This window comes from Rattus rattus, chromosome 6 (genome assembly GCF_011064425.1).
Source record: "Rattus rattus isolate New Zealand chromosome 6, Rrattus_CSIRO_v1, whole genome shotgun sequence".
Lineage (NCBI taxonomy): Eukaryota > Metazoa > Chordata > Mammalia > Rodentia > Muridae > Rattus > Rattus rattus.
The window spans coordinates 100,701,752-100,719,692 of NC_046159.1; the positions used below are offsets into that span (position 1 = coordinate 100,701,752).

A 17,941-nucleotide genomic window follows, 5' to 3' on the forward strand; every position below is an offset into this window, starting at 1 on the left:
CTCCTTCAAGCTCTTCCAGTTCTTTCTCTGATTCCTTCAACGGGGGTCCTGTTCTCAGTTCAGTGGTTTCCTGCTGGCATTCGCCTCTGTATTTGCTGTATTCTGGCTGTGTCTCTCAGGAGCGATCTGCATTCACATTTTGATCATCCGTCTTGAGTTTCATTTGTTCTAGGCATCTAGGGTAATTCAAGCATTTGGGCTAATAGCCACTTATCAATGAGTACATACCATGTATGTCTTTCTGTGATTGGGTTAGCTCACTCAGGATGATATTTTCCAGTTCCAACCATTTGCCTACAAATTTCACAAAAAGTCATTGTTTTTGATAGCTGAGTAATATTCCATTGTGTAGATGTACCACATTTTCTGTATCCATTCCTCTGTTGAAGGGCATCTGGGTTCTTTCCAGCTTCTGGCTATTATAAATAAGGCTGCGATGAACATAGTGGAGCACGTGTCTTTTTTTTATATGTTGGGGCATCTTTGGGTATATGCCCAGGAGAGGTATAGTTGGATCCTCAGGCAGTTCAATGTCCAATTTTCTGAGGAACCTCCAGACTGATTTCCAGAATGGTTGTAGCAGTCTGCAACCCCACCAACAATGGAGGAGTGTTCCCCTTTCTCCACATCCTCGCCAGCATTTGCTGTCACCTGAGTTTTTGATCTTAGCCATTCTCACTGGTGTGAGGTGAAATCTCAGGGTTGTTTTGATTTGCATTTCCCTTATGACTAACGATGTTGAACATTTCTTTAGGTGTTTCTCAGCCATTCGGCATTCCTCAGCTGTGAATTCTCTGTTTAGCTCTGAACCCCATTTTTTAATAGGGTTATTTGCCTCCCTGCTGTCTAACTTCTTCAGTTCTTTGTATATTTTGGATATAAGCCCCCTATCTGTTGTAGGATTGGTAAAGATCTTTTCCCAATCTGTTGGTTGCCGTTTTGTCCTAACCACAGTGTCCTTTGCCTTACAGAAGCTTTGCAGTTTTATGAGATCCCATTTGTCGATTCTTGATCTTAGAGCATAAGCCATGGGTGTTTTGTTCAGGAAATTTTTCCAGTGCCCATGTGTTCCAAATGCTTCCCTAGTTTTTCTTCTATTAGTTTGAGTGTATCTGGTTTGATGTGGAGGTCCTTGATCCACTTGGACTTAAGCTTTGTACAGGGTGATAAGCATGGATCGATCTGCATTCTTCTACATGTTGACCTCCAGTTGAACCAGCACCATTTGCTGAAAAATGCTATCTTTTTCCATTGGATGGTTTTGGCTCCTTTGTCAAAAAATCAAGTGCCCATAGGTGTGTGGGTTCATTTCTGGGTCTTCAATTCTGTTCCATTGGTCTATCTGTCTGTCTCTGTACCAATACCATGCAGTTTTTATCACTATTGCTCTGTAATACTGCTTGAGATCTGGGATAGTGATTCCCCCTGAAGTCCTTTTATTGTTGAGGATAGTTTTAGCTATCCTGGGTTTTTTGTTATTCCTGATGAATTTGCAAATTGTTCTGTCTAACTCTTTGAAGAATTGGATTGGTATTTTGATGGGGATTGCATTGAATCTGTAGATCGCTTTTGGTAGAATGGCCATTTTTACTATATTAATCCTGCCAATCCATGAGCATGGGAGATCTTTCCATCTTCTGAGATCTTCTTCAATTTCTTTCTTCAGAGTCTTGAAGTTCTTATTGTACAGATCTTTCCCTTGCTTGGTTAAAGTCACACCGAGGTACTTTATATTATTTGGATCTATTATGAAGGGTGTCATTTCCCTAATTTCTTTCTCGGCCTGTTTCTCTTTTGTGTAGAGGAAGGCTACTGATTTATTTGAGTTAATTTTATACCCAGCCACTTTGCTGAAGTTGTTTATCAGCTTTAGTAGTTCTCTGGTGGAACTTTTGGGATCACTTAAATATACTATCATATCATCTGCAAATAGTGATATTTTGACTTCTTCTTTCCGATCTGTATCCCTTGACCTCCTTTTTGTTGTCTGATTGCTCTGGCTAGAACTTCAAGAACTATATTGAATAAGTAGGGAGAGAGTGGGCAGCCTTGTCTAGTCCCTGATTTTAGTGGGATTGCTTCAAGTTTCTCTCCATTTAGTTTAATGTTAGCAACTGGTTTGCTGTATATGGCTTTTACTATGTTTAGGTATGGGCCTTGAATTCCTATTCTTTCCAGGACTTTTATCATGAAGGGGTGTTGAATTTTGTCAAATGCTTTCTCAGCATCTAATGAAATGATCATGTGGTTTTGTTCTTTCAGTTTGTTTATATAATGGATCACGTTGATGGTTTTCCGTATATTAAACCATCCCTGCATGCCTGGGATGAAGCCTACTTGATCATGGTGAATGATTGTTTTGATGTGCTCTTGGATTCGGTTTGCCAGAATTTTATTGAGTATTTTTGCATCGATATTCATAAGGGAAATTGGTCTGAAGTTCTCTTTCTTTGTTGGGTCTTTGTGTGGTTTAGGTATAAGAGTAATTGTGGCTTCATAGAAGGAATTCGGTAGTGCTCCATCTGTTTCAATTTTGTGGAATAGTTTGGATAATATTGGTACGAGGTCTTCTATGAAGGTCTGATAGAATTCTGCACTAAACCCGTCTGGACCTGGGCTCTTTTTGGTTGGGAGACCTTTAATGACTTCTTCTATTTCCTTAGGAGTTATGGGGTTGTTTAACTGGTTTATCTGTTCCTGATTTAGCTTCGGTACCTGGTATCTGTCTAGGAAATTGTCCATTTCCTGCAGATGTTCAAGTTTTGTTGAATATAGGCTTTTATAGTAAGATCTGATGATTTTTTGAATTTCCTCTGAATCTGTAGTTATGTCTCCCTTTTCATTTCTGATTTTGTTAATTTGGACACACTCTCTGTGTCCTCTCGTTAGTCTGGCCAAGGGTTTATCTATCTTGTTGATTTTCTCAAAGAACCAACTTTTGGTTCTGTTGATTCTTTCTATGGTCCTTTTTGTTTCTACTTGGTTGATTTCGCTCTGAGTTTGATTATTTCCTGCCTTCTACCCTCCTGGGTGTATTTGCTTTTTTTGTTCTAGAGCTTTTTAGGTGTGCTGTCAAGCTGCTGACATATGCTCTTTCCTGTTTTTTTCTGCAGGCACTCAGCGCTATGAGTTTTCCTCTTAGCACAGCTTTCATTGTGTCCCATAAGTTTGGGTATGTTGTATCTTCATTTTCATCAAATTCTAAAAAGTCTTTAATTTCTTTCTTTATTTCTTCCTTGACCAGGTTATCATTGAGTAGAGCATTGTTCAATTTCCACGTATATGTGGGCATTCTTCCCTTATTGTTATTGAAGACCAGTTTTAGGCCGTGGTGGTCCGATAGCACGCATGGGATTATTTCTATCTTTCTGTACCTGTTGAGGCCTGTTTTTTGACCAATTATATGGTCAATTTTGGAGAAAGTACCATGAGGAGCTGAGAAGAAGGTATATCCTTTTTGCTTTAGGGTAGAAACGTTCTATAAATATCCGTTAAGTCCATTTGGCTCATGACTTCTCTTAGTCTGTCTACGTCTCTGTTTAATTTCTGTTTCCATGATCTGTCCATTGATGAGAGTGGGGTGTTGAAATCTCCTACTATTATTGTGTGAGGTGCAATGTGTGTTTTGAGCTTTAGTAAGGTTTTTTTTACGTATGTAGGTGCCCTTGTATTTGGGGCATAGATATTTAGGATTGAGAGTTCATCTTGGTGGATTTTTCCTTTGATGAATATGAAGTGTCCTTCCTTATCTTTTTTTGATGACTTTTAGTTGAAAATTGATTTTATCTGATATTAGAATGGCTACTCTAGCATGCTTCTTCTGACCATTTGCTTGGAAAGTTTTTCTCCAGCCTGTCACCTTTAAGGTAATGCCTGAGGTATGTTTCCTGTAGGCAGCAGAATGCAGGGTCTTCGTTCTATGCGTATCCAGTTTGTTAATCTATGTCTTTTTATTGGGGAGTTGAGGCCATTGATGTTGAGAGATATTAAGGAATAGTGATTATTGCTTCCGGTTGTATTCATATTTGGATGAGGTTATGTTTGTGTGCTTTTCTTCTCTTTGTTTTGTTGCCAAGACGATTAGTTTCTTGCTTCTTCTAGGGTATAGCTTGCCTCCTTATGTTGGGCTTTACCATTTATTATCCTTTGTAGTGCTGGATTTGTAGAAAGATATTGTGTAAATTTGATTTTGTCATGGAATATCTTGGTTTCTCCATCTATGTTGATTGAGAGTTTTGCAGGATACAGTAACCTGGGCTGGCATTTGTGTTCTCTTAGGGTCTGTATGACATCAGTCCAGGATCTTCTGGCCTTCATTGTTTCTGGCGAAAAGTCTGGTGTGATTCTGATAGGTCTGCCTTTATATGTTACTTGACCTTTTTCCCTTACTGCTTTTAATATTCTTTTCTTTATTTTGTGCGTTTGGTGTTTTGACTATTATGTGACGGAGGTGTTTCTTTCTGGTCCAATCTATTTGGAGTTCTGTAGGCTTCTTTTGTATGCCTATGGGTATCTCTTTTTTTAGGTTAGGAAGTTTTCTTCTATGATTTTGTTGAAGATATTTACTGGTCCTTTGAGCTGGGAGTCTTCACTCTCTTCTATACCTATTATCCTTAGGTTTGATCTTCTCATTGAGTCCTGGATTTCCTGTATGTTTTGGACCAGTAGCTTTTTCCGCTTTACATTATCTTTGACAGTTGAGTCAATGATTTCTATGGAATCTTCTGCTCCTGAGATTCTCTCTTCCATCTCTTGTATTCTGTTGGTGATGCTTGTATCTACAGCTCCTTGTCTCTTCTTTTGGTTTTCTATATCCAGGGTTGTTTCCATGTGTTCTTTCTTGATTGCTTCTATTTCCATTTTTAATTCCTTCAACTGTTTGATTGTGTTTTCCTGGAATTCTTTCAGGGATTTTTGTGACTCCTCTCTGTAGGCTTCTACTTGTTTGTTTATGTTTTCCTGTGTTTCTCTAAGGGAGTTCTTCATGTCTTTCTTGAAGTCCTCCAACATCATGATCAAATATGATTTTGAAACTAGATCTTGCTTTTCTGGTGTGTTTGGATATTCCGTGTTTGCTTTGGTGGGAGAATTGGGCTCCGATGATGCCATGTAGTCTTGGTTTCTGTTGCTTGGGTTCCTGCGCTTGCCTCTCGCCATCAGATTATCTCTAGTGTTACTTTGTTCTGCTATTTCTGACAGTGGCTAGACTGTCTTATAAGCCTGTGTTTCAGGAGTGCTGTAGACCTGTTTTCCTGTTTTTTTTCAGCCAGTTATGGGGACAGAGTGTTCTGCTTTGGGGCGCGTAGTTTTTCTTCTCTACAGGTCTTCAGCTGTTCCTGTGAGCCTGTGTCTTGAGTTCACCAGGCAAGTCGTTTGTAGCAGAAAAGTTTGTCTTACCTGTGGTCCCCAGGCTCAGGTTTGCTCGCGGGGTGTTGCCTATGAGCTCTCCACGGCCTCAGCAGCCAGGAAGATCTGCGCCGCCCCTTCCGGGAGGTTCCGTGCACCAGGGTTCCAGATAGCTTTTGTTTTCCTCTGGGGTCAGTACTGTGTGCAGCGTGCAGTCTCTTCTGGTTTCCCAGGCGTGTCCGCCTCTCTGAAGGTTTAGCTCTCCCTCCCACGGGATTTGGGTGCAGAGAACTGTTTATCCGGTCGGTCTCTTCAGGTGCGGTGTCTCAGACGCAGTGGATCTGCTGCTCCTGGGCCCTCCTCTACGGGTACCCAGAGGCAGAATACAGTATCCTCCTGGGCCAGGGATGTGGGCAGAGGTGGGCGGCGTTGGTGGTCTCCTCCGCTCTGCTGCCTCAGGAGTGCTCGCCCGACCAGGCGGCGAGAACTCCCCTCCAGGGGGCCTGGGAGCAGAGAGCTGCTGAAGGCAGGGATCCTCCGCTGGTCCGGGACTCTGTCCTCTAGCTTTTAAATGCAGTACACTGAGACTTGGGGCTGGTGATACTGATAAGTAGAGTTTACCTGCTTTCATGTGTCATAGATAGGCTTTCATGTGTCCGAAGATTAAGAGTCTATGTTTTGTTTACCTTTTAGCAATACTAAGTTACACGGCACAAAGAGCATTCCAGACTATTGGGACCCTGCAGCCCTGCCGGACCTGGGATTTAAGGTATGGGAGTCATGCCCTGGAGCTGGACAGAGAAGGTTCTCTAGAGATGGATGAGTGTGGAAAGAATGTTTTATGCAGCTGTCTCATGACACCACAGGGGAGAGATACATTTGTTTTTGTAGATCTTGGGGATTTTAAGACTGGGTGACTTTCCATAGGTTGACTGTAGCTCTCAGAGAAAGGAAGTGGTTGATATGAGAGAAAAAGATGAGCTGTGACATTTGCCAGGAAGAGCAGAAGTAAGGGCCTTGTAAGCAGGGATGGACCAATCCGATTCATTAAGAATTGAAGAGACACAATATCTGACTATTTGAATGTGATGAGGGGCACTTAGAGGGGAGGGTACTAGACAGCATTGGTCAGGAGGGACATTTAGTAATTCATTTGAGGTCTGCTTTCTGGGAGCAGTACTGTGCAGCACAACACTGTCCTGATGGATGATGTCCCTCATCAGTGTGAGGCATGCTGGCTGATTTCCCATGCTGGGAACATGCCTAACAGTGCAGACAGACCGTTCCGTTATGAAGCCTATCCTGAGAGAACTTTTCTCACAAAGCACACACAAATTGTAACATGACAGAGTGTGAAGGGCTAGAGAAGCTCACACACCTTTGTTGATTCTCACAGGCCATGTGCTCTTATGTTTTTGTCTTTGGCCTGTGTGGGATGTGACTGACATCCTAGAGACATTTAGGATGGTGGCTTAGACACCATCTGCCTGACTTATGGGCCATTATCAAGGCAAACAGGAGGGAAATTACTATACCTTGTAAACATTCCATATCTGGAGAGACTACATCCTGGGAAGAGGGACCAAGCCATCATTTTTTGGCTTTATCCTGAAGTTACAGAAGTTTCTAGTGATCACAGGAACAGTTCTTATATTTAGTCATTTGACAATAACACATGAAAATATTTTTCTCTTGTAGAGGATCACTCTGAGTTCCTCCTCAGAAGAGTATCAGAAGGTTTGGAACCTCTTCAACCGTACACTACCTTTCTACTTTGTTCAGAAGATCGAGCGGATCCAGAACCTGGGCCTGTGGGAAGTCTACCAGTGGTATGTGTGACTGAGCGCTCTCTTTCTTATCCTGCTAGCTGCTTATTTACTCATGTGCTCTGCCTCTTCAGGACAATCAGAGGCAGCCCATGCTTACCCAGTGCTGTCATGTGCCGTGAACTGTCTGTCCTCTTACTTTGTTATCCTAGGGCTCTGTAATGATGTGGCCCCTTGCAAAAGGGAGGGACTAAATGTTCCCTAGCACAGGTCCTGTTCTCACTGTGACCAGCAAAGCCAGACTCCACTTCTGTCCACTCTTGACTTTCTGAAGATCAGTGGGACCTGAGAAAGACAGTTCACTTACACCATCAGCCTCAAGAATGTAAAGCTATAGCCAGAGAGCAGGGACATCATCTGTCTGTCTGTCTGCCTGCCTGTCTTATCTACCACATGAGGACCAGCATGATCATGGTCACCTAGCTTTTCTCCACATATGGTAGAAATTCATTATGGCTCTCAATGGTGGCTTGGGGCCTGCTGACTTGTCCTCACATGGGTCTGGGATGATAGCATTCTACAGTGACAGAGACAGTCATAGCAGAGAAGGGAGGATGTGCTCTGAGGGTTTATGCCCCTCCCAGACCAGACCTGCGGCCTTAACTTTACTTCCTAGCTCCCAGGTTCAGCTCCACTCAGGAGCTGGGTGGAAGAAGCTGCTGCTAAGAGCTGTCTGCTTTGGAGCCTTTTGCTATGGCGAGGAAGCTTTGCTTTTGCTTTTTGGCCCGGTCCACCTGTGCTCTGTGGCTTGAGCCTCCAGGAGTTGGCCAGGGCAGCCACAGCCTTTTCTTCTGATCACATGATGCTATTTTAGAAGATGGGTTCAGGAGGCTGTTCTTTGGAGGTCAGCACCGTCTTCCCTCAACATGTATGTTTCTACTATTCTAGGCAGAAAGGCCAGATGCAGAAGCAGAATGGGGGGAAGGAAGTAGATGAGAGGCAGCTGTTTCATGGCACTAGCACCAACTTCGTGGACGCCATCTGCCAGCAGAACTTTGACTGGCGGGTCTGTGGTCTGCACGGAACATCCTATGGCAAAGGTAAGGCGGGGTGGCTTCAACAGTAGTTGGGAAATTAGTTGAAGGCAGCCTTACAGAGGCTGCAGTTGGAGCCAGCTGCCAGTGAGAAGTGGCCTTCTGGCCTCTGGAACAGAGCCACCCCGAGCTGGCAGTACTTTGGCTATTGCTCTGCTCTGTGTGTCAAGAGTTCAGTCAACTTATGGCAGGGCAGTCCTGCTTCACGGGACGTGTTTGCCATAGACTGGAGGCTCTGAGAGGTAGTGAGAGTTAAGAGGAGAGCAAACCTTTTTGACCTTACTGAGCAGCCTAGGCTGTGCCTTCCTGAGTCCTCAGGACAGAAACCTGAGGCTGTGTTCTCTCATCCAGTGCAGGAGCTCTGGCCTCCTTGTCTCTTGGTTGTTCTAAAACAGTGTTTGGAGTATTTGGTGGTGATTGCAAACTCACAGCAGAGTTGCAGACTGTCTGTATACTTACACACACGTGTGGTCTGTGTGGTTCTTCTGTACATTGTATCCACACCCCTCGATTTTAATATGTTGCCATGCTGACCTTTTTATTTTTATTTCTGAACCATTTCCAAGTAGCCAGCATCTGTGGTAGCTTCTCACCCTTCAGCTTTCACTAAGAAGAGAGTTCTCCTGTAGCCACATAGTGATAACCAGACTTAGAAAATTCAAGGATCTGTTTGCTGGCCAGGCATGGTGGTACACACCTTTCATCCAACATTTAGGATTCAGAGGCAGGTGGATCTCTATGAGAATAAGGCTGTCCTGGTCTACATAATGAGTTCCAGGAAAGCAAGGACTATGTCCTTTGTTTGAGACCTAAGTCTCAAACAAAACAAAACAAAAAGACAACCCACCCACCCACCCCCAAAAAACCTACCACACCAACAAAAAGAACCTGTTTGTCTTACTCTAACTCCATGGACTCCCTGGTCATTGGTTTCTGTCTGATGTGCTGATGTCTGTGGGATCAACAAGCTGGTGATAGATTGGGAAACCCATGCAGAGGGAGCAGTTTCTAGTTCAGGCTTCCATTTGAAGAATCTTTGTTCTGTATGTTGGGGTGCTTGTACCTGTAGAATGGCTCAGTAAGAGGAATGTTACTCATTCTTCATGTCACCCAACTAAGACTCGATGGGGCAGCTCCATTCTGTAGATGGGAAAATGAAGTCTAGAACTAATTATCAACAGATTCTAGATTTTCTCTAGATTTGAAGCTGAGAATAGAGGGAACTAGGTGGCCTCTTTGGATGCCCTGCCACATAGAGAGGTGTTGATGCCTCCACAAGTGAGGGCAAAGGTGGAGCAGTGGCATGGGAAAGGGGGTGTGGTGTTGAAGGGGCAGAGACGGCTGGCATCGCCCATTGCCAGGCTGTGCTCTTCCGTGCCCTGTGCAGCCTGTCTGTATCGTTTCAGGGAGCTACTTTGCGAGAGATGCCGCCTATTCGCACCACTACAGCAAATCCGACACACACTCCCACACCATGTTCCTGGCCCGGGTGCTGGTGGGAGACTTCGTCAGGGGCAGCACTTCCTTTGTCCGCCCTCCAGCCAAGGAGGGCCAGAGCAATGCTTTCTATGACAGCTGCGTGAACAGCATGTCCGACCCGACTATCTTTGTAGTTTTTGAGAAGCACCAGGTCTACCCCGAGTACCTCATCCAATACTCTACCTCCTCCAAGCCCCCAGCTGGCCCCTCCATCTTTGTTGCCCTGGGCAACTTGTTCACCAGCCGACAGTAAGCATGGCCAGTTTGCATTAGGCATTTCTGCCACATCTGTCTGGTGGAGCTATTTGGAAAGGTGTTTTTTTTTTTTTTTTTTTTTTTTTTTAAACAAAACTTTTAATGAACTCTTGTTTATTGTTAGCTTCTCAGTGAAATTACATTTTCCCCCTAGTGCTGGGAATGGAACATGGGGCCTTGTGCTTCTAGAAAAGCACTCTACCACTGAGCTAGATGCCCCCAGTCCTTTTAAAATGTTTTTATTATGAGGCAGGATTTTGCTAAATTCTATTATGCCTTAGTCTCCTGAGCAGCTGGGATTAAAAGCCTATATTACCAGGCCTGACTTGAAGCCACAATCTTAATCCTTGGCTGATAACAATTTTAGGTTTTAGGTCCTTTTAGGTTGGCTTATGATCTTAGCAGTAGTGATTGTGAGCCCAAGTTTGACTTATAATAATGTTAGCATTGCATTTTTAACTCTTTGCTGACTTTGATGTTTATTAAGACCAAGCACAGAATTTACAATGCTGTTTTATGGATTTGTTTTAACCGTGAAGAGTTTATATCTCTATAACAATTCTGGTTTTGGAGGGTCTTGTGGTCCATTTTGCTTTTGTCAGAGGAGCATAGTGGTCTTTATGGAAGGGGACTACAGGGAAGGCCTCGGCATTGCTGTCACTTTTGCCCCCTGCTTTGGAACTAACCGGGGCAGTCCTTGATGGAAGGGAAGCATAACTCTCCCTGGTAGGAACATAGATTAATGTCCTCCTCAGTCCTGGGCTTGGCCCATAAGTGCCTCTACCCAAATCCCTTAAGCACACTGGACGCCTTCCAGGTGTGTGTTTTATGTCTCAATGAGATTGAATACCTGTGCTTCAAATGTCACATGAGAGTATGGAAATAAAAGACTATCTGAAATAGATGAAGACTGGAGTTCATTTTTTTATTGTCTGTTTATAAAGAGTACCAGAGAGGTACCAGGCCCTTTGCTACATGTTGGGGTTATCTTGGTCCTGTAGGCTGATATAGCAAAGTATTATAAACTGAGTGGTTTTAATGAACACTAGGCACTTATTGTTTTGGAAGCTAGGAAGTTCAAGATCAAGGCGCCTGTAGATTCAGGGTCTGGTTCTTATTCCTTATGGCTGGCCATCTTCTCAAAGTAACCTCGGTGGTAGAGGAGACTCTCCCGGGCCCTTTACTGTGTGCAGGTGCTAATCTCACTGATGAGGGATTCCTGTTTTGGACCCAGTCACCTCCTAAAGAATCCACACCCCCAAACAATCATAAGTAGTGCAGATTTAACATGGGTTTAGGGGTAGAACATTCAGACCACAGCAAGAGATAACCAAATTAATCTCACAGGCCTCAGTAGGACTGAAGATCTGGGTCCCTCACTTGTTACCTCCCCTTCCAAGCTCTAGCAATATGGTCACATGTTCACATGCATGTTTATATTGTTCTTCTTACCTCTACCTGATAGGGTTTGGCCCATAAAATGCAGTTTCCTTACAGAACAATGTGTTCTCCACAGGCCGCTGTGTCTGAGTTCACTCATCTGGTCCAAGGTGGCAGGGAGACTGGCTCCATCTTAAAGAGCTGTGCTGTCATGTCTCTTGGAGATTAACTCTGATGCAGCTTAACTGCAGTTACCATCTTTGGAGTGACCGTAAACCTTACCCAGGGCAGTGTTACTAACCAGTCCAGAGAGAGCTGAGTGAAGTGAAACATAAGCTCCCACCTTAGGGTCACCACACAGCTGCAGACTGTGGTTTTCATGGGTTTCCAATGTGGCTCCATTACATCCTGGGTGGTTCTGAAAGTTCACTGTGTTTTGTTTGAGCTCTTGGTCTTGCTGTGATAGTGTGTGGGGGGGGAGTAGTGGTGAGGAGGGCATTTGTTTGGTCCTGTGAGTGTTGGAGACCATTGTTTGGACTGACAGTGGCTAGGGAGAGGCTTAGAGCCTGGCTGTGTGGAGTTGGGGAGGAAAGGCTGTTCCTGCATTTATAGACCCCTGGCACTATTTGCCTTCCCTTGTCTGCTGTGAATAGGGACACGGCTGCGCCAGAATCACTGGACTCCTGTCCCTCGATGGCAGTTTGAATCCCCAGTTCCCTCTCTCGCCCTGCTTACATCCCACTTTTTTCTTTGTCACACCAATAACCCTGGGGCAGGAAATGGGATATGCACAAAACCTGGTAGATCCCAGTGGGGTCCTCAAGAGCCTGCGAATCAGTTGCATCTACATGTTCTTGCCCTGGATCCTGTGCACCTTGGCACCCGATAGCATTCTAACACATTTCATAGATGCCCACCCCTCCTCCACAGGCTTTGGACTGTTCCTTCAGGGGAACCTGCACACTTAGACCTGCGGTGGCTGTAGAGCGGTCAGGAATTGGGAGAGCTGCCAGGGAAGTAAGGGAGGTCTGGAGCTCTCCAGCAATGTTTGGTCTTCTCCAGGGAGTCTACACCCCAGGGCCAACTATCAAGAGAGTCAACAGTGTCCATTTAACCTGTGCTATTCCGTCTGTGGAAACCTCCAATCAATTTCTCTGTCCTTATTTAAGAAACCAAGGTATAGTGAGGCTTTGCAGCTACTTTGGAGGCTGAGTGTCTGTATACATTATTTCTCTGAAACCCATGAATTATGAGAAGCTAAAAAAGCCTATACCAGTGCTTATACCCAGTCCAGTCAGGACTGTTCACCTGTGTCCCCTGCACTGTAGAATACCTCTGTCCTGAGGCCAGGACTTCCTTTGACACCTTACCCTCAGTTTAATCAAAATGACCTTTCCCTTATTTAATCTCAGTCCCAAGAAAACCATGGTTTGAACCCCACTGGTAATGTCAAAACGAAGCATGACAAACATTTATTCAACATTTAGAACTGTGACATAAATGGCGCCCTCCTAACAGTGATGCACAGACGTCACCATTACAAAGTGCTTCCTCTTTCACACCTGCCTTCTATGTCAGCGTGACACAATCTTGACGTAGACTCCATTTTTGGGGCTTAGAGCAGATTTGGATTCTAGCTGAAGTGGAACCTAAAATAGAGTAAATTAAAATATTTGACAAAGTTAACCATGCCTACCAGAAAACTTTCTTAGAACCTAGCCTGAGGCATTTCCTTGTGGAAATTTAGCTGTGGGCTGGGAGACAAGGCTTTTGGGGTCGGAAGGAGCCAGAGGGAGGCTCCCTGGCCTCTATAGGGAAAGCTGCACACGCCAAAGCTCTTAGGATACACGCTGCTGTACTGAGGGTGATGCTAATAAGAAAACATAACATGGAGTCATGGGCCAGCACTTATCCAAGCACGAAGCATTCCTTCATCTCCCTTCTCACGGAGGATGACAGAGGCTGCTGTTCTCATCAAGAGATGGGCATCCCTGAGAGGAGAGGAACTGGACTGGCAGAAGCTATGGGCAGAGAAACAGGGTTGGCCCTACCCTGGAATATCAGACCCTACCTGAGTCTCAGGGCAGGCTTCAAAGCAGAACTTATGTAGGACCTGGAGCAGTGTCAGCTTGACCACCAGCAGCCCCAGCCGTACTCCAAGGCAGCTCCTGGGACCAGCTCCAAAAGGCAGGTATGTGAATGGCTTCTGCTGAAGCCGGGCTTCTGCTGTGAACCTAAGGGTCAGGTGAAGGTTACAGTTGGCCTGAACACCTCTTCATCTAAAGCAAGGCTCTCAACCTTAGTGCTGCGACTATTTAACACAGTTCCCCATGTTGTGGTGATCATAAAGTTATTCCACAGCTATTTTGTGACTAATTTTGCTAATGTTATGAATCATAATATAAATATCTGACATGCAGGATATCTGACATGTGACCCCCAGAGGTTCTCACAGGTTGGGAACCGCTGATCTAAAGTCCCATTTCCAACTGACTGACTCCTTCATGTGAGACCCCTTCCCTCATCAGAGCCAACAAGATCCTGTGTCCAGGACTGTCCTTAAGACTCTGGGTAACTGGTAGCTTCTGATCACCAACATTTCAGCACTGTTTTGCCCAATCTTAGAAGCACTGTTCCACTCAGACAATCAGCTGAGTGTACCTTCTCACCTCACTTAGAAGTAATTATCCAAGGGTGTGTGAAGCCAGGACACAATCCGAATTCCAAGGCTTGAGCAGTGTATCCTGACCGTATTGTGCCTCACCTCCCCCTTACATGGGACCACACAGCTCCTCTGATTTTCTCTCAGCAAAGATTTTAGGCACTTCGGCCACATTCTTGAAGCCTTCCCAGGGGCCTAACATGTCATCTCATTGAAGACTGATGGCCACCTCCTTACTACCCTGGCTTTGCTGGTCAGGGTGTGGGAAGCTTGAGGCCCTGGATATAGAGGAATTTTAATCCAGCAGCATAGCTGCTCTGACTGGAATAAGGATGTGCCCCTAGTTACACATCTTTAATCTTAAACAGTGAAGGTAAGTTTAGTTTGTAGAAGGAAGCAGCCATGTTTGAAAGTGACCTCTAATTGAGGGGCAGACAAAGTGATGAGTCAGAGAAAGATTTGACAGAATGAGTCAGAGCTAGGATATACCCAACCTTCATGAAAACAAGACAGGGAGGAGAAGCTACTTAAGAGCAGTGCAGGGAGGGGGGGAGTTGGAAGTGATTAGTTCAGTCAGCTGAGTGCGTGTTCAGTCAGTTCAAGTGGAGTCAGTCAGCTGGGAGTCAGTGTAGTGCAGTGGAGTTGAGTTTGTTCATGAGTTCATGCGGTCTATTGCAGGTCGGCTGAGGCAGGGGAAGCCAGAGAATAAGGAGCCAGGTTAGAACACAGTGCCAGAGTCCGTTTGAAGACAAACAGAGCTATTCACTTAGAAGCTGAGAGAAGCAATTTAAATCAGTCAGCTTGGAGAAGAGTTTTGAGCCAGAACAGCTGAGTTGAACCACCCAGTCAGAGTTCAGAAAGAGGTAGAAGGGGAGAACTTACTCAACAGTAAGCCTCGAAGACAACAATTACATCAGGGGAATAAAAAATACCTTTATACCCAGGAGCCTCAAGATTTGGACTAAAGGTAAAATGGCTAGGCTTGCCATGAGATCTCGTCCCTAGTTCAGTGGAGCTAAGCGACAGTTTGCAGTCTGTGCTGGCCATCTAGTTTCTTACCACCTCTAGGCTTTCTTATGATGCTCTGAGCCCCACAGTTGCTACTGCTGGCTGTGAATCGTTACCATGTTTGTGGGACCCACTGAGATGGGGGAGTTATCTGAGCCTCTCAGCCCCTGAGCAGGTTATAGAGGCAGGCTGGGTTCAGATGGAATCAGGAAAGGGAGAACTACAGTGGTGCCTTACCTGCATCCCCTAGTGGGTCACAGCAAAAGGAAAAGTGACTGATTCGACAAGGAGTAGGGTGTGAGGGCTGGCCAGGTATTTATGCCATGGAGCCTAGAGATGGAGTTGACAATGGACCAGATCTGTGTTCATGAAAGGAAGAGGATCCAGGTCTTTTGGAACTCATGGTATTCGAGCTATGCTGGTGTGAATGCACTAAATGGAGGTGATGTTCTGTTTTCTTGTGCAACTATTTATATCTTTATATACCTCTGTCTGTCTGTCTGTCTGTCTGTGTCTGTCTGTCTCTATCTATCTATCTATCTATCTATCTATCTATCTATCTATCTATCCATCCATCCATCCATCCATCCATCCATCCATCCATCCCTCCTCCCCCTCCCTCCCCCCCCTCCCTCCCTCCCTCCCTCCCTCCTCCCTGTAAGGTAGAGATGGTTCTGCAGTTAAGATCATGTTCCACTCGTGTAGAGGACTGGAGTTAGGTTCCCAGTACTTATGTTAGGCAGCTCATGCCTGCCCATGCTGCAGCTCCACGAGACCTGATGTTCACCCAGCCTCACAGGCACCTACACTCACATGCACATGCTTGGATACAGAGACATGTGATACACATAATTGGAATTGAAATCTAAAAACCTAAAACAACCACCAGCACTCTGTCTCCTGTATCCTAGCGTGGAAAAACAAAAGACACTGATCCTTGTGTGCATTATGGCTGTCATACTAGATCTCTGGGTTGAGATTTCCTTTGGAAATGATGCCTCAAGTCTATCTGAATTGGTGTGGTCTTTGAGGATGGCTATGCCCATGTCTCCTGGCTGTTGTCTCTATGGCAAAATTTCTATCCCTCACACTCACATCCTCAGGGACCCCTGTTCTAGACAGGATTCACTTACCTTTCAGGGTCAAAGGTCTCAGGGTTCGGCCAGTGCTCTGGGTCGTGGTGTAGGGCACCCACAGCAATCTCCAGCACAGAACCTGCAGGGATGTGCTGTCCCAGCACCTCACAGTCCTGTGCTGCCTCCCGTGTGAACCTGTGGGAGACAGAGGGAGGGAATCTTGCCAGTGTGCGAGCAGGCAGGGACCTCAGGGTGTTATGGACCCAAGATGGGTATGGAATGATGTTGGAGACACGGGACCCAGTCCTCTTCCTGAGGTGTGAACCATTCAGAAAACAAGTTTTTTTTCCCATGAACCCCCTACTCTCAAGGAGCCTCCAGTCTCTTAGAGATAATGGGCACGTCCTTGGGCCGAGCACTGTGGATCCCTCCATGGACCCAGGGGTTTCAGAGGTGCCTTCTGGCCAATCACTGCCTCTCTTGTCTCCCCACTCACAGTTAGTTAAGCCTCTTCTAATTACCCCATCTCCCTTGGGTTACTCTCCTCTCATTTGGTAGTGCAGCCCTGTTGTCTGGCTTCGAGCCTCTGCCTACGACTCTGTGGTTGGTTCTCAGGATAAGATCATGAAAATAATGGGTGGCTCATCCTGTGGACAGGCAACCTATATCTTCACTTAGCCCTTATGTGCCATCGACTAGTGGTGGACCAGCCATTACTGGACAGTCTCGGTTGTCAACTTGACATCTGGGATCAACTAAAACCGAAAAGCAGGGCACACTCCTTGATCTGATTATTTGAGATGGGAGACCCACCCTAGATCTGGGCCATACCTCCTAGCTGCAGCCATCATAAAAGGATGCTTTGCTTTTTGCCTGCTTGTCCTCGCGCTCACAGGCAAGCTCATCTACCCTGCAGATGAGCCATCAATCCTCCACTGGTGCTAGGACCTGCTTCTTCAGGATTCCTGTGCAGATGAAAACCTTACGCTCTTTAGGACTTCCTAGGACTCCAGCACCAGATTGGGACTGCTGAGACAGCCAGTCTCATGGACTGACATCTCCCAGATTCTTGGCCTTTCCCCTCAGGAGACAGCCAATGTTAGAGCAAGACCACAGCTGTAAGCCACTCTAATATATAATTACAATGTATATATACAATGTGTATAATGAATAAATATATATTCATCATTATATATGTGATATATATATGTATGTATATATATATATTTTTTCATTCTATCAGTTCTGTTTCTTTAGAGGATCCTGACTAAAACAACTGTATTCCATGGAATAATACTGTGACTAGGAGAAAGCAGATCAGAAACCAGGAATCTGGGGTCGTATTAGGATGCTCAGGGAGAAGACGCTTGGACGGGAACCTGTGGCTAAGATCATGAGCAAGTGAGGGAGTGGAAGCTGTTCTTGCAGTGTGAGATGTTTGCCTGCTCAGGCTGCAAGGAGTGTGGAGGCAGGACTGAGACAGAGCTGGGTCTTCTGAGCCACCCTTACGGGCCTCCTCCGCGGCCTGTCTGTGGTGACTGTTCTTAGTTCCTGGAGTTGCGTGTCTTGTCTTACATAGCTTCTCACAAGGACCATTACTTGTGAGTGCATGAATTCCATCCCTTAAAACTTGCAAGCCCAACATAATTCTCTTGACTTTGGCTTTACTGCCATGGGCCAGACATCTAACCCAACAGCGGGCTCTACAATTCTATAGCCTCAGGATTCCACCTTTGGGTCTGAGCATGGAAACCACCTGGGTCAACTTCTTGCCCCTTCCTTTGAGTTCTTGCCCAAGGTAGGACTCTAGATCCATCCTGCCAAGTAGGACCCAGAAGTAAAACTACTGCTTGCTTTTAGTAACAGACACAACTG

At 45.3% G+C, this 17,941-nt stretch overlaps 2 protein-coding genes across 2 annotated transcripts in view; one reads left to right on the forward strand and one right to left on the reverse strand.

Annotated features, from left to right (window-relative positions):
- The window catches only part of Parp12 (poly(ADP-ribose) polymerase family member 12), a 46,770-nt gene extending 35,922 nt beyond the window's left edge, over positions 1-10,848 (forward strand). The window contains exons 9-12 of the mRNA XM_032906714.1: positions 6,040-6,115; positions 7,045-7,175; positions 8,061-8,212; positions 9,613-10,848. Of these exons, the coding sequence (XP_032762605.1) occupies positions 6,040-6,115; positions 7,045-7,175; positions 8,061-8,212; positions 9,613-9,938 (685 nt within the window). The 3' untranslated portion in view covers positions 9,939-10,848. The remainder of the gene's footprint in view (positions 1-6,039; positions 6,116-7,044; positions 7,176-8,060; positions 8,213-9,612) is intronic.
- A 1,916-nt stretch (positions 10,849-12,764) lies between these two features.
- Positions 12,765-17,941, reverse strand: part of Tbxas1 (thromboxane A synthase 1) — a 168,371-nt gene continuing 163,194 nt past the window's right edge. Inside the window, exons 11-13 of the mRNA XM_032906715.1 lie at positions 16,124-16,261; positions 13,392-13,554; positions 12,765-12,969 (exon numbers count right to left, since the gene is read on the reverse strand). Of these exons, the coding sequence (XP_032762606.1) occupies positions 12,895-12,969; positions 13,392-13,554; positions 16,124-16,261 (376 nt within the window). The 3' untranslated portion in view covers positions 12,765-12,894. The remainder of the gene's footprint in view (positions 12,970-13,391; positions 13,555-16,123; positions 16,262-17,941) is intronic.